The sequence below is a fragment of the Rhinatrema bivittatum genome, chromosome 18 (genome assembly GCF_901001135.1).
Source record: "Rhinatrema bivittatum chromosome 18, aRhiBiv1.1, whole genome shotgun sequence".
In the NCBI taxonomy this organism is placed as follows: Eukaryota; Metazoa; Chordata; class Amphibia; order Gymnophiona; family Rhinatrematidae; genus Rhinatrema; species Rhinatrema bivittatum.
Genome location: NC_042632.1, coordinates 56,777,474 through 56,801,471, shown reverse-complemented (window position 1 = coordinate 56,801,471; position 23,998 = coordinate 56,777,474). Strand labels below are relative to the sequence as shown.

Genomic DNA, 23,998 nt, shown 5'->3' with positions numbered 1-23,998 from the left:
TAAAAACAGAACAGCACTGAAATGTTTTTGATGATTTTGAGGTGCCCTCTGCACACCTGGAGATCCTGTTTATTTACAGCAGGGGTAGGCATCATCAGTCCTGAAGTGCCACAGAGAGGTCAGGTTTTCAGGATATGCACAATATATATCCATGAGGTATATTTGCATGCACAGCCACCACTGTAACCAAATATATCTCACACATATTCATTGTGGATATCCTGGAAACCTGATTTGTTTGTGGCACTCCAGGACCGGAGCTGGCTACTCCTGATTTATACTAATGAGGCTTTTCTTTGGCCAGACAGGCATGGCCATTCCTTGACTTTGAGGTGCATGAAAGGCCTAGTTCACAATCTTGTGCATCCTTCTCTGTGCTCCTTATTCAGAGCCTGCAACGGAGCAGTCTCTCCATGCCTGTCCCCTCACCTGTTACCTCTGCTGAGAACTCTGCACTCCACAATCTCACCGAACACCTCAAATCTTTGCTTCAGCTCGCTGGGGCTCATGCTCCTGGACAGGTTTCGGATACAGACCATGCGGCCTTCGTCCTGCGGAGAAGAAAGCAAATCTCTTTTCTTCGGCTCTCATTGGTGCCCCCTGTAATGATCTCTTGGAAATAATCTCAAGGGCAAGGTTACAAATAGGTGTGGGATCCTGGGCTGCAGCACCCAGTTTATCAGTGAGATGCGGCAATATCCAGGCTACAAGTGCAGGTGCCTCGCCCGCTTCATCCAGCTAGTCAGAAGGTAACGGCCAATGAGGAGAGACATTCCTCTCTCTCGGCCTGACACCTGGTCCCAGGTACATCTCATGGTTGCGTGTGTGTAGGGCAAGGTGCTGACAGACTGGGAGCCCTGCCTGCAGGAGCCCCTCATACTCCTTTCAATGCAGATGGGATATAGTGCTTGGACGGACAGATAGACAGAGAGGCAGCTTGCCCATGGTGACAGACTTTGTGCTAATGGAGTCCGGTGTAGGGCTGGCCACTGGCTCATGCACAGACACCAGAGTGTGGCCTTAGCAAGACCCTTCCACGGCTGTTTCCGCTTCCTGGCAATGCTTTGTTTGCTGGGGAAACTCTGAAACGTTGACAATATTTTTACTCGAAGGTATCTGAAAAAATGATTGGGATAAAATTATGAAAAAGGAATAGGTCCTTAAAAAAAACGGAGGTAAAATTTGAAAGCATTTAGGTGCATAAAATTAGCTTCTGCTCCCGTGATCGCTATTATATAAACATCAAAAGTACGTGTGTACACATGAAAAAGGGGCGGTCTAGAAGTGTCCCCGAGAGGGGGGGCTGGGTGGGAGGTCTGACTGAACGGGGGGAGGGGGGAGTTCAGGCTGAAGAATCAGGAGGGTCTCAATGACCTGGAGAGGGACTGAGTGACTTGGTGGAGGAATCAGGAAACTGGTGATGTCCATTCTGCATGCACGTTTTAAAGCATATTGACGTATGTATGTACATCAGGTTTTATGCAAGCAAGTGCTACTTTTTTCCATGCATAAAATATACATATGCATTTTCTAAAATTGGTACGAAAAGTCCATGCTTTCAGTCATTACGTATGTTCACACATAAGCATGCATATATGCAAATTTTATCTTATGAACGTATCATAAAACACTATCGTAGATCTCCATGACTGTAATGTTTTGACACAAGCAACAGAGGAAAGCAAAGATCTGCAGGTAAAACCAGGCAACTCCACAGCCGAGGAGGAGAGTCTCGCATAGAAGGGAGAGCTAGTGAGAAGTTGCATACCTTGAAATGTTAGAGAACACAATTAAAATTCCCCTTTCCATCGCATTATCACATCTGTCTCAAGCAAGCCTATGATTATCACAGTACCAGCTCTCATTTTAGCTCTCCCTCTAGTGGTCTTATCCCTGTAGGTCTCCTTTCTTTCTTGTCCAAAAAAATTGTGTTTCTATTAAGGTTCATATTCAGAGGCATTTAGCTGAATAACTCACTAGTTATCCGGCTTAATTAATATTTGGACACTTATCTGACTAAACTTTATCTGGATAACTTATCTAGCTATCTCTGGTTAGGCCAAGAGCTGTCTATAGTTAACCAGATAGTTAGCTGTCTAACTCTAAGGTAGCTGGCTATTTTCAGTAGTGCGGCTACACTATTGAATATACCTGCAAAGTCAGCCAGATAAGTTTATTTGGCTATCTTTGCTATCCGGCCAGTGACTGAATATGTAACCCTATATTTTCAGCTTTGAATGCAATGAGACATGCAACTTTTAAGGCCACGTCCCTTTTTTAATCCTCCTATCCTCCTCAGCTGTCTGTGGGGTGTTTGCCCTTTCAGTGTAGCAGAGCAGTGCGGGCTGAGTATTTAACGACCGGCAGCCCAGCAGTAGCACACTTTCTGGCACCTTAAACCCCAATTCCTCCTTGGGAATAAGATAAAACTCAAGACAGAAAAATGAAACCTCCAGAACATTTTTTGATCTGCCTGGGCTTCCTGCCTTTACGTTCCAATGTTACGCTCTTGTGGCATACTTCTGTTTGTTGCTCTCCTACGGTTTCACTGGATCGCCTACCCTGCTGTTTTTTGGGTCCATCTCATCATTTTGGCCAGGTGGATGGTAGTATACCCCTATCACTATAGTCTTCCCCGACACACAAGGGATTTCTACCCATAAAGATTAAATTGTGCATTTAGTCTCATGCAGGATGTTTATCCTGTTGGACTCTATGCCATCCCGGACATAAAGCGCCACACCTCCTCCCGAGTGCTCCTCTCTGTCATTGCGATATAATTTGTACCCCGGTATAGCACTGTCCCATTGGTTGTCCTCCTTCCACCATGTCTCTGAGATGCCAATTAAGTCTATGTCATCATTTACTGCTATACATTCTAATTCTCCCATCTTACTTCTTAGACTTCTGGCATTAGCATACAAACATTTCAAAGTTTGTTTTTTGTTTGTATTTTCATTCTGCTTTTTAATTGATAGGGATAAGTTAGAATTTTTTAGCTCAGGTGAGTTTTTAGTTACAGGCACTTGGACTACTTTTCTAATTATTGGAACCTCACTGTCGGGATGCCCTAATTCTAATGCATCATTAGTATCCTTTGAAGATACCTCTCTCCGAACCATGCACTGCTGAGCGACTGTCGGCTTTCCCCTTTGTTCTAGTTTAAAAGCTGCTCTATCTCCTTTTTAAAGGTTAGCACCAGCAGTCTGGTTCCACCCTGGTTAAGGTGAAGCCTGTCCCTTCGGAAAAGCCTCCCCCTTCCCCAAAAGGTTCCCCAGTTCCTAACAGAACTGAATCCCTCTTCCTTGCACTATCGTCTCATCCACACATTGAGACTCCGGAGCTCTGCCTGCCTCTGGTGACCTGCGCGTGGAACAGGGAGCATTTCAGAGAATTCTACCCTGGAGGTTCTGGATTTCAGCATAGAACCTCTGCCAGTCACTGAGGAGCCCCCTGCTGGCTGCCACAGAGACTGCGGTTACTCACGATGGCCTTTTCTCTTCGCTTCTGCAGGTGTCCCCGGCTCTGGTCTCCACCGCCGTGCTGCTCTCGGCACTGCTCACTATTCTCACATCTGTTTAAAAAAAAAAAAAACAAGGAAGACGTGAGGTTGTGTTAATAATACAGAAAATAAAGCCCAAACAACAGGCTGCTAATGTCTGTGGCATGCAGCTGTTGCTGCTGTTGCCTTTGAGATGCTGATAGAAATGATTTGAAAGAAACAAGATAAAAAACAGAAGAAAAGAATCTTGAAGCAGGAACCAGAGCAGAACAAGAAATGCACAGCACTCCCGGAGGAAAGGCACAAGGTGCATGCACAGTAGAGTGAGCAGTCCCAGTCTGCATCCAACATGTGTGGGCACGTTCAGGACGAGAAGAATCCAAGATCCTGTAGCCCACCAGAATGCCTGCCCAATGGACCAGTCAAACGTCACTTTTAGTGGTCGTGTCCACAGCAGGGGAAACCAATGCCCTCCAGAGTTCTACAGAGCAGCTCTAGCACAGATGCCACAAGCCTGAACTCTGCTCTGCTGAGCCCACTGAGGTGGTATTTCTGTAGCGACCTACCCTGTAGGAACTGAAATGAGACCACCCACTCATTTTACATGGACCACAGAGCAGCCTTCAGATTGCAACAATTTTCAGTCATAGCCCTCGTGACCTAAAGGTGAAAAGCTTTGCAACGCTGTGCAGTTTCACTGAGGTCCTCCTGTCTGTTGGAATCTCTGGTAATGCAAAATGGAAGTAGGGGGCAGCATCTGTGGTTTCTGTTAGCAGCAGAAGGACTTTCAGGAATGACTGCAGCAGCGATGCAGTAGTGTGTAGGTTACGATGGGACATGCTATCATCTCTGGTCACTTGGATTAAGTGCAGGATCTTGTACGCTCATTGACGCAGAATGGCACAGAGCAATGACAAAGCCACAAAATACTGACTTAGATAAGAGGCGATATCCTACACATGGTCCAGCTTCTACAGCTGGCAGCTGGGATGTATCCCTGCAGTGTGGACAGGAAAAACTAGGTGGGTAGATGAGGCCAGTTGGTCTCTGTGTTAGTGAGTTACACTAATCTGATGGTCAAACAGATTGTCCAGTATTTTTCCTACATTAATATTTATTCAGCTCCGGGAAGCCCTGCACTTGGTGCTCTGTACATACCTGAACACCCTCCTGTTGGCCGGAGACCTTGATCTGCAGCAGGAAGACTCAGAGGTGGACCAGTTTTGGGAGCAGGGTTGCAAACTGGCCCTTGCAGGTGGGCTCCTGTGTGGGTAGAGTTTCGGCTTACAGGGGAGCACAGAGCACTCTTCCTTCACTGGGGAGCCACTCTCGCTGCCGCTGCTTGCAAAGACCGTGGCACGGTCAGGACTCTTGCAGAAGGCGGCGTCCTCATCTTCCAGGGAATTTTCCAGAAAGCCAAAATGCTTGCTTAAGCTAGCTCGGATCTCATGGTCTTTTAGCGGCTTGCTGCTCGCCTTCGGCGCTGTCTTCCTCTCCTTGTCCTGGTCGTACCTGCCTGGCCCCTGCTGCTGCCTGCTTGCCACCTGTTTCAGAGGCTCGCAGGGCTTCAGCACCTTTCTGTGTAAAGCAGCCTCTGGCTTCGTAGCTAGACAGTAGTCATGGTCCCCGAAAGATCGAGAGAAAGGTCTTTTCAGCCCTTGCTGCTCCAGGCGTGCAGGCTGTGGGGACCCCTGCCTTAGGTGGGCAAGCAGTTCAGTTCGCTCTGGGTGCTTCCTGAGGGGCTTTCTGGGGGCTGCTGGTGCCTCGTCAGTTCTTTCTCCTTCGGCTGAGAGATTCACGAGAGCCTCGTCCTTCTCTGGCTGGTGGTTCGTGTCTGGCTTGTAGAGCTCTTCCTCTGCAGGTTTGTAAGGTGGGGTGGTAGGCGGTGTAAGACCTTCATCCAGATCAGGGGAAAGAAAATCAAAGAGAAAACCAGTGAATCGCAAGGCAATTAGGGGTGCAAACAGACAGAGTTTCCACACAATGAAGGAGCCAGCTGGCAGCATCCCTACTTAATGCCTGAAAAAAGAGAGAGGCCTCGGACAGCAGCAGCAGCCGAGGAGCAACAAACCTTACGGAAAGAACCACTGCCTTCCCCTTGGGATTATCTCGGAAAATTGTCAGGGAATTTATTAAATTAGCTGAGTGCTCACAGTGGCATGAAGAGCATATCTGGATCCCGGGACCACCCGGGATTGGGAATGACGCTGGAGGAGAGTGGCAGAAATGCACGGAGATGCTGGGACGGTACTGGGCACTCTGGCTACTTCAGGGCTGTGGGTGGTATTAATCGGAGATACCGCAGCAACCATGCGGCATGACCTCCAGGTGCAAGTGAAATTTGCATGCACACTGAGAGATACAAGAATAACCGCTTTCAAGCAGTGCACGCTGAAAAGAAATGTGCTGCGCGGTAAAAACCCTTCTGTCCTGCATGCACAGTTGTTTGCACAGTCTGTCTGCTGCTGGGTCTATGCGAGGTGAGTACAGATGGCCGGGCTGGGTCGGATGGCTTTACCTGCTGTCCCACAGAGCTCCACCGTCAGTGCCTGTTCAAAGCTCTTCTTTTCAAGTGAAGCATCGCTGCAGGATACAGGTAAAGAGTTAGCACAGCAAACATACACCGCGCCGACAATGTTTTCCATCCCATCTCGTCAGTGGATGGAAAGGCCTGTGACAGGGCAATCCTGATGCCACTGGACGAGCCGAGCAGGGGGTGCAGGGAGACTATTACATGCTAATACTTCTCTTTTTCACAGGCCCCTTCTGCCCAAGGGCCATCCCCTACAGCAGGGGTGGGCAATTCCGGTCCTCGAGGGCCACAAACCAGTCTGGATTTCAGGATATCCCTAATGAATATGCATGAGAGAGATTTGCGTGCACTCTGCCTCAGTTGTATGCAAGTCTATGTCATGCATATTCATTAGGATATCCTAAAACCTCGACAGGTTTGTGGCCCTCGAGGACTGGAAATGCCCACCCCTGCTCTACAGCAACGGGGATGGCCCTTGAGCAGGATGTGCCCCCAGGTTGCCCAGAGAATGAACTCGATGGGTGCCAAAAAGCAGAGGCCGGTTTTGTGATGAAGGACATTCATGGGGCTGGTAATAGGGAAACAGGCAATGCTTATTTATGGCTGTGCCGCAGCAACAATCTTTTATGCAAATTAGGGCAATGGGGACACAGCAAGAGTCCCTTCCGAAACTGCATCATCAGGATTGGTCAATCTGCTCTGATTCGCTGGATCACAGAGGACGAGACAAGAGGAACAGGAGCTTCCAGCAGAGGCATCAAACATTAAGCAGATTTGTTTTGATCCTTAGGTGTTACCCTAAACCAGGGGTGTCATTGATAAATGGAGGGGAAACGACGTAGGAAAAAGCTTAGGCACTTGTCAGGGGAGGAGAGATAGACCAGGATTCTAATTATTTCGTTATAAATTCCTGTATTCCGCAAACTTCCATTAACAAATGTTCAGAGCAGGTAACAGAATTACACAGTCACATCAAATCAACACAAGCATTTGGACATCCTTCTAAAGCACATAAAATATTTCAAATTAGTGTCAACTGGAATGGTCCCGGGAACTGGCCTGAGACTACCTTCTCATTTCCCATAAGCCCTGCATGGCTTTCCCCAGTATCAGCCCAGAACCCAGAAATGTAATTCAAAGCTTTTCTAGTGATCAGATCGCAGGTGGAATTCAGGGCAGCCCCACAGATGTCCAGACTGAAGTGACAGGCCTGGCTGATCCTGCTGGGCTCCCCCTAGCCCTCTAAACAAATGCCAGGCTTGCAAACGTTCCACAGCAAGCAGTCAACTCTTCCAAATTTATTCAAAAAAGGGGCATGAAAACAAAACCATGACTACAAAGTAAACACAAAGATATTCTTTTACATTCTCTTTCTTGCTTTCACATTACAGGGGGCTGGTTATTAGCAAGGTTACAATGCAAGTTTCCATATCCCAGGTGAGGGCCAGAGACCAGGGCCTACTACCACCACAAGCCAGGAGCAAAATGAATGACCCTATTCAAGCAGCAATCAGTAAAGCGCTGCCAAAATATTCAGCCAGACTTACTTTTGCGATAAGGACAGCGAGAGACATCGCGGTTTATCTGAAAAAAAAAAAACAACACATAAAATATGTGAAGCAAGACGTTACAAGCCAATCTACAGCTGCCTAGAAAGGCCCACCTTCCCCTTAATCCTGATTTAGTAGAGAGTGGTGGTGCACTGCTCTCTATTCTGCGTTCTGGCCTTTCAGACAGGGGAGAAGAAGGTTGGAGCCCTAACCCTTCCTTGGATGAAAATGTATCTCTTAGGACAGCTCGTGTCAACATTTACAGCTGAAGTCTAGGAGAATTCAGACATTCTGAGTGCAAATCCTACCCACAAGCCACACTGCAGTCACATCCTGTATGTTCAGAGCTAACTTTCCCACTGGAAAATCTCTTCAAAAAACACCACATCTGGATCTGAACTGTAATAAGGTGGCAAAATCAGATTCTGGGGCAGTATAAAAATACCCGAGTATTGCCACCAGCAGACACCTGAGGGGCCTGCAAAGAACATTAGCACCAGAGACCCAACCTCTGAGGTGGGGCCCTCCAGTTGTGCCAAGGTAGTGTCCCCCGCCACCATGCCAGTCAGGGTTTTCCTATTCTCCTGGCAGCGAATGGATGGTCACTCTGAGCCGGGCCAGTGGGCTCTGACCTCAAATCCCATACCAGGACTTCAGGCCATTCTCCAGGTTCCATTTCACACTGCAGCTGATGGCAAGGCACTTTACCAGGAAACGTTCTCTTTGTATTGGATAAGATAAGTTAGCTAAGACGAAACATGAGTGCCGGAGAACTATCCTGCACTCTACAGACCAAGTCACTAGCAGCTCTGATGCCTGTGTGTAAGGTAAAGGCAACCAGATCAGGACATAAGCAAGCTTTCCAGTCATTCATAAGGACGTTATAGACCAATTCCACTGAAAGAAAGGTGCATCAAATGAGCAGATTTATTTTATTCTGGAAATTGCTCTAAGATTGTGAAAATAGGGAAATCTAATGCAGCTCTCTCCGCCTTAGTCTCATGATGCTTTTGGGAAGAGCAGGGTTTGTCTCTGATACCTGATATTTTTACCTGGATGATGGAGCTGGCTGCAGAGACACTCTTCTCTTCTGTCACCTCCACTTTCCAGTAAAGGATGGTGAGATTCTGTTTTGTAGGCCACGCCGTGCGTGCCACCCACTTCCACGCCCGCCACCTGTTCTTCCTCGTCTAAGAGCACTGCTGCCCCCAGGCTGAGTGTGGCCACCTTCATCCTGCGCTCCTCGTCCTCTGAATCAAACTCTTCCATGGATTTCTCATCGGAGGATGACAGCCACTTGCTCAGCTCTGGATTCAGTCTCTTGGAGCGCCGGACGGCATAGAGACCTCTCTCCTGCTTCTGGGACAGCTTCCCAGGTTTGCCTTCTGACGTGCCCTGCCCCATGTCACTGCTTCGTCCTTCAGCTCCAAGAGAAGGCCTGAGGCTTTGCTTTGCAGGGACTGTCTCCGACTGTGTCTTGACTCTGAGTTTAGAAAGCCCGGGAGCCTCAGCCTCCTGAGTGAGCCTGCACACAGCCTTCTTGTCGTGAGCACAAGACAGCGAGGTGTAGGCCGGCTGAACCAGCCTGTACGGTTTGCTCACGTCGCAGGGGATATCCTTAGCCAGGAGCTCCCTCAGGATGGAGACCTCTAGGCATGCGCTTAGTTTTGTGCAGCTGCTGGCTCCAGCTGTGGAAGCCGTTGTTTTCCTGTCCGTGCTGGATCTCAGTTTAGCTCTCTTTGAAAGGTTGGTACAATGCTGGTGTTCCATGTCCGAGTCCTGAATAAGCAGTTTGCGTTGAGGAAGGCAGTAGGTGTGCATGTACTGAATTAGTGCAATCACAGTCTGCATTTCCTGGTTGCAGGCAAACTGTGGGCTGGTGGCCACTCTGGCTTGGGCTGAGGAGCTGCACGCAGAGTCGCTGGGGAGAGATGGAGACGCAGCCTCTTCTTCGGAGTCGCTGGCCTCCTGCTTGTGGCTTCCACCCTGGTGGCTGCTGTTAGGGCTCTCGCCTGCTGGAGCACTGGCTTCGGCCTGAGGACTGTGCTTGGCTGAGATTAGGTGCTTGTGTAGCTCACTGCAGCTCCTGCTATGGCCAGGGGAGAAGCCGGGCTTTCTGTCCCTGGGGTTCTCCACCTTAAAGCAAGAAAAAAGCAAAAACAGTTCAGCATCGGACACCTCAACCACCAGCGGCAGAAGATGAGGCCATTTTTATAAGGCGCAACACCTAAAAGAACTGAAGATTTGTTCGATGCTGCAGGCAGAGTGTGGTCAGCGAGTGTTTAATGTCCCACTCTCTGAAACCCGACTTTGGGAGTGCAAACGAACACATCGCAGCTACAGGAGATGTGTGAAGGGCTGGGTCAGCCCAGGATGAGGATTTTTACCCAAGGCAGCTTAGGCTGCGCTTTCTTTAACAGCTTCCTATCTTGACATAAGCAGAGATGCGCCCAGTCCTGCCCCACCAGCTCCCTGTACCTTAGTGCAACCACGCTGGGATCGGGATTTGGAGCCCCCTTGGCGGCAGGCACTCGCATCCTTGTGCGCCTCCGAGCTCTGAGCCGCGTGGGCTGGAGAGAGAAGTAACTTCTTCAGCTGCGAGAGAAAAAAAAAAAAGAGTTGAAAGACTCATGCACCAGCGAGGTCAGGATTCGTGCACCAGCGAGGCCACTGCACCCTGAAAGCAGACGGCTAGAAGGAAAGCAAGCTGGCATGGACGGGCACTATCCTCACACAGTCTAGAAGTAAGTAATGTAGTCCAACAGCCAGCTTTAGTAGCCACGAGGCCGGCATTCAAAGGCATCTAACCAGACAGACCCTCTCATGCCAAAACTCTTCTCCCACTGAGCATCTACATCTAGATTCCTAATTTCACTGTTCAAAAAATGGACATTCTGGGGTCGCGGGACGGAGCCATCTCTGAGCACTCCCAGAGTGGGCTGAAATCTGGTGGATTAAGTTTAACTTAACTAAATCGGGCTAAACCCTTTCACCATCACCATCAGCCACCAAGTGCCTGTGAAGGACAGAAGATCCTAAATCAAACTACACTCGTTCTGGTAAACTACTGGGCATCCTAAGGCCCTTTCTAAAGCTAAGCCTGCTAGAGGATTTATTTTAATAAACACATAATGCATGCTTAGAACGCACTGCTCGCTCAGGATGGAGCTCTCAGTCCTTTCTCACTGTGCTTCACACCAGCACCGTGCCTTGCACAGGATCAGCAGGCTGCTGCGTTTGGGCCTCCTGGTTCTGTTCCTGCTTCTGCCTCCGCTGCCTTGCTAAGTGTCAGGGGCTCGTTTGTAATGTTTGCTCCACCTTGCCCTATTCTGGCCAGGAATATTTTGTCTGTTATTTATTTGACCTTGCCTGGTGTCTTCCTCTGTCCCTTCCTCTGCTTTGTGCATAACAACCTGTAATCAAATCAGTTATGCAAAGATATCAAACTCTTTTACGTTTTCAGAAAGAAAGAAAATTTATTTCAAAGACTGTATGAAGATAGTTGAAAAATATTTCAATAAATCAGCAAATACATTTGTTAAGGTTTGGGTTTCTTAGCTGTTAATCAATCATTTAAAAATGCCTCTAGCTCCCATAAATGTTACCCTGAAAAATGCCCAGCCCTTGTCTTAGGAATCAGCTACACTCCTTCTTTGTTTATTGTCGGACCTGAGCCTTGAAATGGACTGGAGTTGGGCTCGTGAGGTAGGGGCAGACAGGAGGCAACCTGTGACTGAAAGTGCATCAATCAGCAAAACCAGAACTAAATGCAATGTATACCAGAGGAGGAATCAAGGAGCTTACAGCCTTCTCCCTGCTGTCACTAAGGAAACGCATCCCTCACTGCTGAAAAAGTGAGTGAGGTCAAACTGTTACCCACAGGTCAGAAGTAGGGACTGGTGTACCCCAAGAGATGTCCTGTACCCCTCGCCAGTGAGCCTGCAAGCCCCGTGATCCTGACAGGAAGTGCAGGCCGTCAGAAGGCAAAGGGGTGCACAAGCTCTGAATCTATGGAAAAAATAACTCATGGAAGATACGTAGCACTAGCATTCAGTGCTACACCCTTGCAGGAAGCATTTCGATCTCACTTTCTCAGTTAGCTACCATGCAAAAAAAAAATCCAACAACTTGGAAATTATTTTTTTTAATATTTTATAAAAGCAGGAAAAATGTTATTAGATACTGAGATAGGATGGGAACTCTTGTGGTTTATGTGTGCAGGTGTCGGTATTCTCACCCTGCCGTGCTAGCTGGCGCAGAACTCTTGTTAGTAAGGGATTAAGACATGGCAGAGGCACTAGGCTCAGCGGAAGTAATGCACACAGTGCCTGGGAGGAAAGAAGCACGGAAGATGGAACTGCACATTACACTCATTTCTTTTACAAATATTTGTGACTTGCCTATCTAAAGTGTCAATCACAGAACCATTTTTCGTTTACCCATATAAATTATTATGTCACAAAGTAAGTGCAGATTAGATAAATGACATGAATGTGGGTGGTTTTTCTCAAAATGTTTTTAAAGCTGTAAATGAAAAAAGTCAGACCTTTGTTGCCTATATCACACCCATGCAGCCGGCTAGTCAGCTCCGCATCCATTTCCAGCTTAAACAGTAGGAAGAGGTTCTTACTAGAGACAGCTCATCATCAGACTCTGGGGCCAGGAGGGGTGCTGCGGGAACACTAGGTTTTGGCGATGGGACGGGTGGAGTGGAGAGATCCCCATCCCCCGTGATTTGGAAGGCAGAAAGGCTGACGTCCTCCTCTTGTATGTCATCCAGTGTCCGTGTGAGAGCTGCCAGCAAAGCCTCGTTTTCACTGTCTATAATCTGTAAGGCAAGAAGGAATCGTGAAATCAAAACTGGGCATGCTACAGAGCCAGGGCTCACCAAAAGAGACGCGCACACAAATTACACACACTTAAAAGACTAAAACCACTATTAGACCAAAATAACTTTAGAACTGTACGCCAAGCACTGCTTTTTTCAAATACTGATTTCTGCAACGTTCTGTTGTTAAGTAGGGCTGTGCATCGGGTGCCCAATCGTTTGCGCTTTCGGGTTCCTGTGGCCGCGGGAAAATCTCGTTTTCCCGCGGATCGTCATTTTTTTTTTTTAGTAAAAAATCATTTTTTGGCTTAGTGCGCACTAACAAAAATAACAAAAAGTAACAAAAAATAACAAAAATAAACGTTTTTTTGTTAGTGCGCGCTAACCTGAAAAACGATTTTCACGAAAATTCGGGGGGAAAAGTGTTCATTTCATGATTTACCCGATATATAACGAATTAAGAAATATCGTATGATATTTCAATTCGTTATCAAAACGATTCACATCCCTATTGTTAAGTCTCCCACAATCAACTATTCGTCCGCTACAAGTCCTCCAAAATGCAGCAGCCAGGCTTCTAACCAGTACAAAGAAATATGACCACATCACCCCTGTACTCTCTGCCTTACACTGGCTACCAATCAGCTACAGGATCGAATATAAAGTTTTATGTATAATACACCAAATAATTTACGGAGAAGCAACAGAATGGTTTAATGCAGCCATCAGATTACGTACTCCCCAAAGACAGTTAGGGTCCAGTAATAAAGAGCTGTGATCGATCCCTTCAATACAATCAGCCCATCTCTCACAAGTCAGAGATAGAGCTGGCCCAAAAATCTGGAATACATTACCTGAAAAATTAAGACTCCAGCAGAATTTTAAATCATTCAAGAAGGATGTAAAAACTTGGTTATTTTACAAAGTTTTTACTGGAGAACCTCCATGATTAGATTGAATGCCGATGCAGGACAGATGAGGTGAAATCAAGTTTAAAATTACTTGATTTCATTGTTTTATTGTCTTCTTTTACGATGATTGACATTTTGATGAATAATTTTATTGATTCTATTGTATTTTATGTTTTATTCTTTTATGGCAACATTATTAAGATTGTATTCTGTTCTTATTTCATTTTAACTGTCTTATATTTATTTATGTAAACCGTTATGATGGTATATTCCGAATGACGGTCTATAAAAACTTATAAATAAACAAAAACGTTAATTCTTCTTATGGTTCAGCACTAGGATCTGTAGGATTGCAAACTGACCCAAATCAATCCATTCCTGACAGACTGCTCAGCCAGCCCTGGTTTTGGCCCACTGCAGGGCCGCAGGGAGGGAAACCCTGACCTGGACTGGTCTGTCAGGCAGCAATGATGTTAATGACGTATTGTGGAAAGTTATATTTAGTTTGATAAACAGGAGACCAGTGATTGGGTGACATGAATCATACAATTCATCAGTTTTGCATATTCAGAGCTGCCGGGTCCTGCTGAATCCCTGAGTGTGGAGCAGGCTCAGTACTTTGTCGTCCCTGTAGACATCAGGGCACAACATCTGTCTAAAGACTCCACGATGGAAGAAAGCAGCTGGAGCTCTCTTTCCTGCAACGCCTCTGGTTTTAGGAAGAGAAGGGGAGAAACGCAGTAATCCAAAGCTTTAACCATAACCCCTTACAGCAGGGCAGCCTGCTGCTCAGCACCCCCCTTTCCTAAGGCGTTATTGTTAATGCCACGGGTCACAGCCTGTACCGCTGGACTGCCACGAAATGCGCCTTGCACCTCAGGAATCTCTGACTTGGACAACTGCGTCCCAGGAGTTAAACTGCTGCCCACGGATTCTTCTACTGTCACAAAACAAGATCAACCTTTTCCTGGGTCTGTCCCGGGCGCCTCCCTACACTGCACCCTGCACGCATATTCTGCACAGTGAAACTGCATGGGCCTGCCCTGGGTGTCCTGCTGATCTTATCTCACCTCCTCTGCTCTCCTTTAACCTGTCGTTAGTTTATTTTTGTTTGACGGGGCCCTGTGGCGGGCAGAGGGGGAAAATCGGTGCTGGGCCTGCGCAGGGGGCCTGCGCAGGGGGCAGCGCAGGGGGCCTGCGCTGCCCCCTGCGCAGGGGGCCTGCGCAGGGGGCCTGCGCAGGGGGCGAGCAGAGGGGGAAAATCGGTGCTGGGCCTGCGCGATCGGCGCCGGAGACCCGCCGGGGTAAGGCCCAACTTATTTCACCTACCCACGGCCGCCTCCGACCCCGACCACGAGGCAGCCCCTGCCGTCTTCCCTGAGCCGCAGACGCCGACGACATCCTCCGGCCCTTCCTCCGCCTCCGAGGGGAACGCTGAGCACGCACAGCCAATCAGGGGACCGCCCTGATTAGACATTAAATTTAAATTGTGAGACACCCAAGCGCCGCGCGCCTAGCGTCGCGCGCCGAAGGAGCACGACAAAGGAGCTGCTCCTTTGTCGTGCTCCTTCGTGCACTCCCGTTGTGCACTCCCTTTATGTTCTACAACCTCATTAAGTGACTACAACCTCATTAAGTGACTACAACCTCATTAAGTGACTCAATCCTCCTTGACCTCCCCTGAAACCCCCCACCACCCTAAACTCCCGACCCACCCTCCTCCATCCACCCTTCACCCTATCTATTGAAATCGTCTATGCATCGCTATACTAACAAAACTCTCCACACAACATTATACAGTCACGCAGCAACCAAACAGGCTCTCTCGCACAACAAAAACACACGCTATGGATCTAACACAATGCATTCCCAAACTTCCTCACCACTACAACCAATACCACCCTCCCAAATTCACTCCATCCACTAGACGTCTCACCAAAATCCAAACTAACCCTAAAATATACTTTAATACCCTCACACTCATCACTCTACTACTCATCAATGCACAGTCTATCACCAAAAAAATCCCAATCATTCATGACCTGCTCTCAGACTACCACCCAGACATATTCTGCATAACTGAATCATGGCTCAAACACACTGACACAGTCCTACTCAATCAACTGCCCAGAAACACATACAACATATTCTCCATACCTAGGAGCAAAAGAAAGGGAGGTGGACTACTATTCCTAGCCCACAAAAAACTTAAATTCTCCTCTTTCCCCCTAAACCTACCCCCTCCTTTCGAGACTAACCTATTTAAATCAAAACATCTACAAATACTCCTCCTCTATGCTCCTCCCGGCTGCCTACAACACAACCTCTCCCCCCTGATCGAAGCCATCACATCACACATCAACCTACAAGAACCAGCCATCATACTAGGAGACTTCAATCTCCATATTGACACCCAACCAACAACTCCCACCTGCGAACTCCTCCTATCTTCCATGACAGCTCTCGGATTCTCCCAAATCATTACCACCCCCACTCAGAAATCTGGGCACACCCTTGATTTAATTTTCATTAACAATAAAATATCTACAACTGAATCACCCACTACTACTCCAACTCCATGGTCCGACCACTACCTCATTCAAGCCAAGCTCCAACATCAATCGAACACAGCAAAAACAGACTCCTGCTTCATTGAATACACCAAACCTTGCTCCAGTGAAGACCTAGCAGAGCTACTCCCGGAAGCACTAAAAACAATCAACCTACATGATGCCAACTCAGCTACAGACTCCTGGATCTCCATCAACGCTGACATAGCCAACACATTATGCCCCACAATAAAAAAGGAAATCAGATCATCTACTAAACAAAATGCTCCTTGGTACACCCCCGAACTGAAAACATCCAAACGAATGCTCAGACAAACCGAAAAACAATGGAGACGAACACCTACACCAAACCTGAAAGACAAATATAGAACACTTCTACACAAATATACAGCTGACCTCAACACAGCAAAGCGCAATTTCTACACATCCAGAATTCATGAATACCAATCAAACCCGAGGACCCTCTTCTCATACGTCAAAGAACTCACCAACCCAATCCAGAATGACACAATGCCAAACTCCAACAACATCTCCAGTGACAAACTAGCTCAATTCTTCAAGGACAAAGTCGACAACATCATTGCCAAGATTCCCCATTCCCACAACGACTCAACAAATATCCCTCCTCCCATCCACATTTGGACCCAATTCACTCCTGTTGCATCTACAGAAATTGAACCCTTCATCAAAAAAAACCAAACCAGCATCCCACCCCGTAGACTCCATCCCCATCAAAACCCTAAAACTCATCAGAGAGATTATTGCCAAACCTATAACCCAAATCATCAACCTATCCCTCGAACAAGGAATCTTCCCAGACAAACTCAAAAACGCCATCATCAAACCTATCATAAAAAAAACCGCAACTCGACAAATCTGATCCTGCAAACTACAGACCAGTCTCCAACCTCCCATTCCTAGCAAAAATCATCGAGAAAACTGTCAACAATCAACTCACAGACCACCTCGACGCCCACAATCTTCTCCATCCAACACAGCACGGCTTCAGAAAACTCTACAGCACAGAAACTCTCCTCCTCTCCCTCACCGACACCATCCTCAGAGGCCGAGACAGTGGCAAGACATTTCTACTGATCCTCCTCGATATATCAGCCGCATTTGACACCATCAACCACAGAACTCTCCTCACCAGACTTAAAGAGATCGGTCTGCAAGACACTACACTCAACTGGTTCAAATCATACCTCTCTAACAGATCCTTCATTGTCAAGACAAACTCTTCTGAATCCTCCCAAGTGCCCCTCACCCATGGCGTCCCTCAAGGTTCTTCACTATCCTCGACCCTCTTCAACATCTACCTCCTCCCACTATGCAAATACCTCTCTGATGCCAACCTCACCTACTTCGTTTATGCAGACGACATTCAAATTCTCCTCCCCATCACCAAATCCATTGAACTCACCATGGAAAGATGGAACAAACTCAGTTCAAATTTATCTCAACTGCTATCACAACTATCTCTCTGCCTCAACCAAGCCAAAACAGAAATCATTCACATCCAGGACGACCGTCCCGCTTCCCCCCTCGAGAGCACCCCCTCAAACAACACAGGAAGCGCAAACAACACTGGGATGCCAAACTTATCAAGAACCTCACTCACACCATCCACAAAAAACCTAGGAGTAACCATCGACAGCCAACTCAACTTTAAACGACACATCTCCAATATAATCAAAGATGGATTTTTCAAACTTCAAACACTTAAAAAACTCAAACCTCTCCTCCAACTGCATGATTTCCGAACAGTACTACAATCAATTATTTTCTCAAAACTCGACTACTGCAACTCCCTCCTCCTTGGACTTCCTGAAATCCACATCAAGCCCCTCCAAGTTCTACAAAACGCCGCCGCCAGAATTATCACCAATCACAGAAAATCCTCCCACATCACACCCACTCTCAAAGACCTCCACTGGCTGCCCATCACACAAAGAATCCAGTATAAAACCCTCACCCTTCTTCACAAAAAAATAAACAACAACAGAATGGTCTGGCTAAACAACAACATCCAACCATATTTCACACAAAGAAATCTCAGATCCACCAACTCAGGTCTCCTCTCCATCCCAACTCTTAAAAATGCTCACCTCAATACAACACGCAAACGAGCCATTACAATAGCTGGCCCTACCCTCTGGAACTCCCTCCCCCCACAGCTCAGAAACGAACCCTCACCGCAAGTCTTTAAAAAACAGCTCAAAACATGGCTGTTCTTGAAAGCATTCCCTCCTGAACCCCAACATCCTATAATAAACGCTCTTGAAAGCCTTACCGCATAACTTCTACTCTGCATGAACGCATAACCCCTCCCCCCTTCTCTATCCTCCCTTTCCCCTGTCCCCCACCCTTCTAGTAACCTCCCTCTTCCCTGTCCCCCACCCTACTCATAACCAAGTCATATTGTACATATTGTATATAGGCTATTTGCCATTTCTATATACCCACTAATATTTAATTCTAATTTTATTCATATGTTACAATGTTCCTTATATTTATTGTTTAATCAACTGTTCTCTTGTTACAATGTAAAATAGGGCAGCTCCGGCTCTATTCAACCTGTTTTCTGGAAACCGATGTGATATCTCGATCGAATGTCGGTATACAAAAGAAATAAATAAATAAATAAAAAATAAGGAGGAGAGAGAGCAACAAAGAATAATCAGCTCAGATCACACCGGGAGAGTGGGAGGAGGCTCAAGCCCCTCTTAGAAAGCACAACATGTCTGCTTGTGGGAAATGGGAGTCCTGGGGATTTTTATTTGACTTCTCCGTGCCAGCACTGGGTCAACTCAAGACAGGAATTTCTGCAGCTCCCACGCTCTTCCCTTCTCTCCGTGCCATATTGCATGTCCTCACTAGGGGGCAGCAGCGAGCTGCATTTCCACGCTGCTGCTAAGATGCTGTCAGTGGGCTCAGTAAAGCACAGTTTAGAGAGGGCTGGGAAGATGGGGTAAGGGGTGCGTGAGATTCTGGTATTATTGCCCAAACACATACAAAGTACCCGCACACTTTAACCTAAATATTCAAAGCGGACCTGTGTGCATAGGTCTGCTTTGAAATTCACAGGTTGTCCCTGTACAGGTGTGCCCAGGTGCGCAGTAAGTTACATCTGTTCCAGAACAGGCATAGCGTTCTGCGTGCACACTTACATGCACACTTTCAAAAATCAAAAGTATCTGCGTGCATGCTCCTCCCCCGCACAGAGCACCTGTGCCCAGCACAGGTAAAGGTGCATGCAAACACTTTTACATGCCAAGCCCGTAACTGACTGCATGCATAAAACCAGGGTCGCTTTAAAAACAAAGCCCAGCAAGACAGGGAGCTAGTTCTCATGTCAGCTAGTGAGAGAGGGACCCCCCCAGCAGCATGCCAGAGACCCCGGTGATGTGCAAATTAATTTCCTCAAACCCTGGGATTCTGATCACTGCTTTCAGTGGCTCCTGGAGGGCCAGCCCAGCGGAAGCAAGCTAAGCTTTGTTCTATTTTTTCCTAGTGCATCGACGTCAGCAGTAAGCACTCCGCTGAGGATGTGTGATGGAGCTGATTTGTCCTGGGTTCTGCTGAGCCATGCATAATCCGAGATGAGCAGCGGACCCTGCTTTCCGGAGAGTTCTGCTAAAGATACGGAGCAGGAGAAATGCTTTTGAGCACAGGATCCAGATTATGGCCATCAAGCCAAGCAAAAAGGAGAATAATACTGTGGAAAAGAACATTATTATCAGCCCAGCAAAAGAAAACTTTGACAATATCATGGAGAAAGTGGGTTTTTCAGGACGAAAGCCTCAGTTATGGAAGCTAAGGTACATACAGCAATAAGGGCCCTTTCTATTGTGTAAACCCCTCCCCCCAACACACAGAAAGAGAATCCCAGATGAGGACAGTCCTGCTGGCAATGGGCTGTTGCACCTTAGGATGAACAAGCGTCTGACGGCACCCAGCAAGAAATAGCACATCTCGCAGCATTGGATTTTGGATATAGCAGGCTAGAAATGTGTGTAAATAATAACCCACAAGAAACATTCCTGAAGGGCAAATCCTTCTGTCTTCCCATTAGCTTTAACCTGCTGCCAGATTTCAAAGCAGATCACAAATTAATGGAGTACTGATCCACTGGGGACAGGGGTTATTAATAGACACGAACCCCACAGCCCTGAGAAATTCAGACCTGTAGTAACATCTCAGCTGCCAGAGATGAAAGCTCAGTGCCCATGCACCCCTGGACATCTTTATCAACTGCTATAAATGGTTTTAGAATATTTATTCTGCATTGTTGAATCATGGTACTTTTATTTCTGTAATATTTTATGGTTTGTATCATTGCGTTATGTGCTTTGTTCTGTAGGACAGGACCTCCTGGAGCTCTGTTGGCATATACATGTAATTTATATACATACACAAGAGCCATTGCTCGTCCGAGTTCAGAAAATGTTGGCCCACACTGTAAACGTTTGATGGCCGAGCTAACGGTACCTGAAAAAGCTCAGAGTCATTGGTGCTGTACTGGCTGGATTCGTTCTCAGAATGGTCGCTGTACCACTGCAGTTCACTGAAGCAATTACTGGAGTCGAAATCACCGGCATCCAACTGAGACAGGTCAATCTCTGGGAAATCCAAGTGCAGAGGTTCCTCACCAGGCACCTGCAAAGAGAGGACAAGAGCCGAAGGTGAGGAATGGCCTTTCCCGCTGCACAGCCCTCATCAGAGCTGTCACGCAAGGCACAGGAAGGGAAGGGGACACCCAAAGACCAGGTCAGCAGCCACCTCACCCCGATTCAACGACAAAGCCTGAACTTCTGTAACTTCCAAAGAAAACACCCAATGGAAATCAATTTAAATGAGTTCTGGTTCTCCATACCAAGCAGTTCAATAACAACTTTTCTCATCAGAATTGCACCATAATCTAATTAATTGACAAACACGCACAGACGGTTTCAAATTGCATCCTGTCTACCCTCCCCTCACACCACCACTGCCATTCTGGAGAGTAACTTGGAAGAAAAAAATAATTTCCTGAAGCTGCATGAAGCCAAGAAGGCATAAGCCGCCAGCCATTGGACTGGTGGTAGGATCTGCTTTGAATTTTGCTGGCCATATGGCGACCACAGAGATTTCGTAGGGGCAAGCCATGGAGTCTATGGTCCATGCATCTCTGCTCCTCTTCAGTACAGGAATATTGCACATGGCCTCCTGCAATGAAGATAAACAAGAGGCTGTCCCCATGTCTTAAGGATGCAGTGGTTACCCCGTCCCTTCCTGTGTGATAAATGCATCCCTCTGAGTAACCGGACTGACAGTACAGGAAGCGCCTGGCTCACAGCGTGCCAGTGACGGTCTGAAGGTGTTCTGCTAGCAATAGTCTAGTTTAGGCTACGTTTAGTAATACTTTCTTCCACATTAAAGGGATTTCCCACATGTTTCTGAGCGAGATAAGACTGCCGGCTCCTGCAGTCTCTAGTGTTTCAGACACACGTTCCTCGGCTGAAAGCTGTGGCAACGCTCAGGCAGGCCTGTTGTGCCACTGATGACTGTTCCCATCCACGCCATGTCCTATGGGAAGGCCACTGAAGCAGGATTCTGACTGAGGAGATTTACTGGGAAACAGATTTTTACCAAGGGGACGTTTTGTCTGCCACTGAGGCTCACCCTGACTGCTTATGCAGATTCCCACAGGTTCGGTCGGCGACAGGATTCTGGGCTAGCTGGGCCTCGGTTCTGGTACGGTTTGATACTTCTTTTCTCCACTGTCACCCATAGCTATAAATAACATTTCAAAGGCACATCTTGAAAATCTGGTGATGTTTAAAAATAACAACTGTGAGCCAGAAGTGCTACAGGATTTCTCCATTTTGGGGTAGGTTTCTAACAGCGGTTCTCTGCTTAAATTACACTGGCTTTCAAGGGAAACTTGTGCGAGCAAAGGTAAGCTTTAAATCGTGTGCGCTCTTGCGCACGTTTATATTAAATACACTAACCACATAAGAATGCTCCTAATTTTAAGAGGTTATTTTTTATTTATTTTATTATTTAGAAACTTTTATATACCGGCATTAGTGGGTACATCATACCGGTTCACATAATAACTTAAAGCTTGGAAAATACATTTCAACAAGGAGAATGTAACTTACTTACATTGTAAGGTTACTTGTGCACAGCTAGTGTGCGTCTTCCATAGGACTTTGTCGGGTTTTACGCGCATATGTAGGCGGATTTTAAAACATGCCTGCGCAAGGGTCAACCCAGTTTTTCCAATTAGTCAACCAGTTTGCCCAGTTACTATTGCAGTCTTCTAGACCCCTCTGGTTCTTCATCTTGCACCCCCCCCCCCCCAGTTGACCCAGACCCCTCACCCTGTCCTGTAAGCCCTAAAACGAGAGATCTGCAGCCTTGCTCCTCACCTGGAGCAGATAACAAGCCGGCGCGCACCGCAGTCGTCAGTTTTAAAATACAGAGTTACGCGTGCAACTGTTGGCCCCACCCTGGAACGCCCATGCTCCGCCCACACCCCGCCCCTTTCCCACCCTCATATTTTTGGCGTGTGCACTGCTATTTATGCGCGTACTTTGAGGCTTTTTAAAATCTGTGTTGCTCGCACGTGGCCGACGTACACATATATGTGGGCATTTTTACGCAAGCAATGCTTTTAAAATCTACCTCTGTGTGTGGGGGGAAGGTTTCTTTTAGGGGAGAATTTACAGGGACTTTTGAAAATCAGAAAGCACGTGCATAATTTAGGCCATGCCCTAGAACACCTTCCCCCAGTGCACTTACAAACATGCACATAATTTTACACACATCTCGGCCAGGTAGTTTTCAAAAGGGTCATTTCTACAGGTAAAGCAGCCTCATCTGCATACGTCTCTTTGAAAATGATCCTCCCTGTGTCTATGGGGAAAATGCTTTGTGCCTCTGTCCCAAAATGGGCAAAACCCTTCAGTACGCTAGCGTCCAGCCCTCTGTTATGTTGCATGCCGTCAGCTTTTGCTACCTTAGCAGGCATTAAAGCCGAGTTCCCAATGGCTGGAGAGCCTGGCACTGAGCACGAGGCTCTGGAAGCAGCACCAAGAAGGCCCAGCAATATTCATAGCTGTTTACCCCAAAAGTGGCTGGAAGTGCACAGGGTATTCCTCAGCGTCCCTACATTACACACACATTTACACCAGGTGTTATGGGGAGGGTGGAGGCGGGGAAATAACACGGGAGCATAGATTGCATTCTCAAGTCTACAGGTGGTATTTCCCATGGAAGAAGCAACTGCACCGAAAGGGGGTGCAAAGCGAGTTCCAGAGTGAAGGTGCGCACACACTGCTGCCCGTTCGCCTGGACACCAATCAGCAGTAAACTTGAGACATTCAAAACTGCTGCATGCAATACCAGTCCCTGAGGAAATCTTACATTAGGCCACTCCCAGTCCGGAAAGGTCTGCCTCTACCCAGCGGTCCCTGTCAACGAAAACGTGGAGAAGAAAGTGCACGTTTGATGTCCCTAAGTGCAGCTTTGTACATCTGAGGAGATGCTGGCCGCCAGCCGGCAGATCTGGAATATCGCATCACAGTGTAACATTCTCCTGCAGCCGCTTCATAATTCAGACCCAGTTTAGCTTCTTACAAACTTGCACACAGCTCAGTAAGAGGCAACGCTGCCCCATGGGCACAGGCAGCAAGGTGCCATGCTGGAAGGGCTAGGGTAGTGTAAGGCACTCTGTGCATTTCCTATCTGCTGGTGAACTTTATCCTAATTCTATATTAAGAGCCTGCAAGATGAGTCGGAGCCGCAAGGAGCTTGGGAGGCTGCCAGAGTACTGGGAGCCATCCACAGTTGCTCGAGTGTACCTGCAAGGGCCAGACTACGATAAGGACACTTAGCGTTGGCATTTATCACACAATTCCTCGGCGTATACCAGGGTTTGCACGTGCCGTTGTACAAACATAGCACAACCCCCGGGAGGCGGGCAGCGCAGAGGGAATCGGTGGGAGCAGCAAAATCCATTACACCAGGCTGGTGTCAGCCTCACCTTGGATGGGTTTCACTTATAGCTGCAGAAATGTGAGTTAAGCTTTTATAACAGCAAGATGGCAGCAGGCAG

At 47.4% G+C, this 23,998-nt stretch overlaps 1 protein-coding gene across 3 annotated transcripts in view; it reads right to left on the bottom strand.

The window, feature by feature from the left end:
* The window catches only part of PPARGC1B (PPARG coactivator 1 beta), a 143,432-nt gene that overhangs the window by 45,446 nt on the left and 73,988 nt on the right, over positions 1–23,998 (bottom strand). For all 3 annotated transcript variants that reach the window (XM_029583990.1, XM_029583989.1, XM_029583988.1), the window contains exons 2-10: positions 20,386–20,553; positions 12,216–12,413; positions 10,064–10,180; positions 8,638–9,721; positions 7,583–7,619; positions 6,021–6,085; positions 4,661–5,396; positions 3,487–3,574; positions 430–551 (exon numbers count right to left, since the gene is read on the bottom strand). In XM_029583990.1, coding sequence (XP_029439850.1) covers positions 430–551; positions 3,487–3,574; positions 4,661–5,396; positions 6,021–6,085; positions 7,583–7,619; positions 8,638–9,721; positions 10,064–10,180; positions 12,216–12,413; positions 20,386–20,553 — 2,615 coding nt within the window. The remainder of the gene's footprint in view (positions 1–429; positions 552–3,486; positions 3,575–4,660; positions 5,397–6,020; positions 6,086–7,582; positions 7,620–8,637; positions 9,722–10,063; positions 10,181–12,215; positions 12,414–20,385; positions 20,554–23,998) is intronic.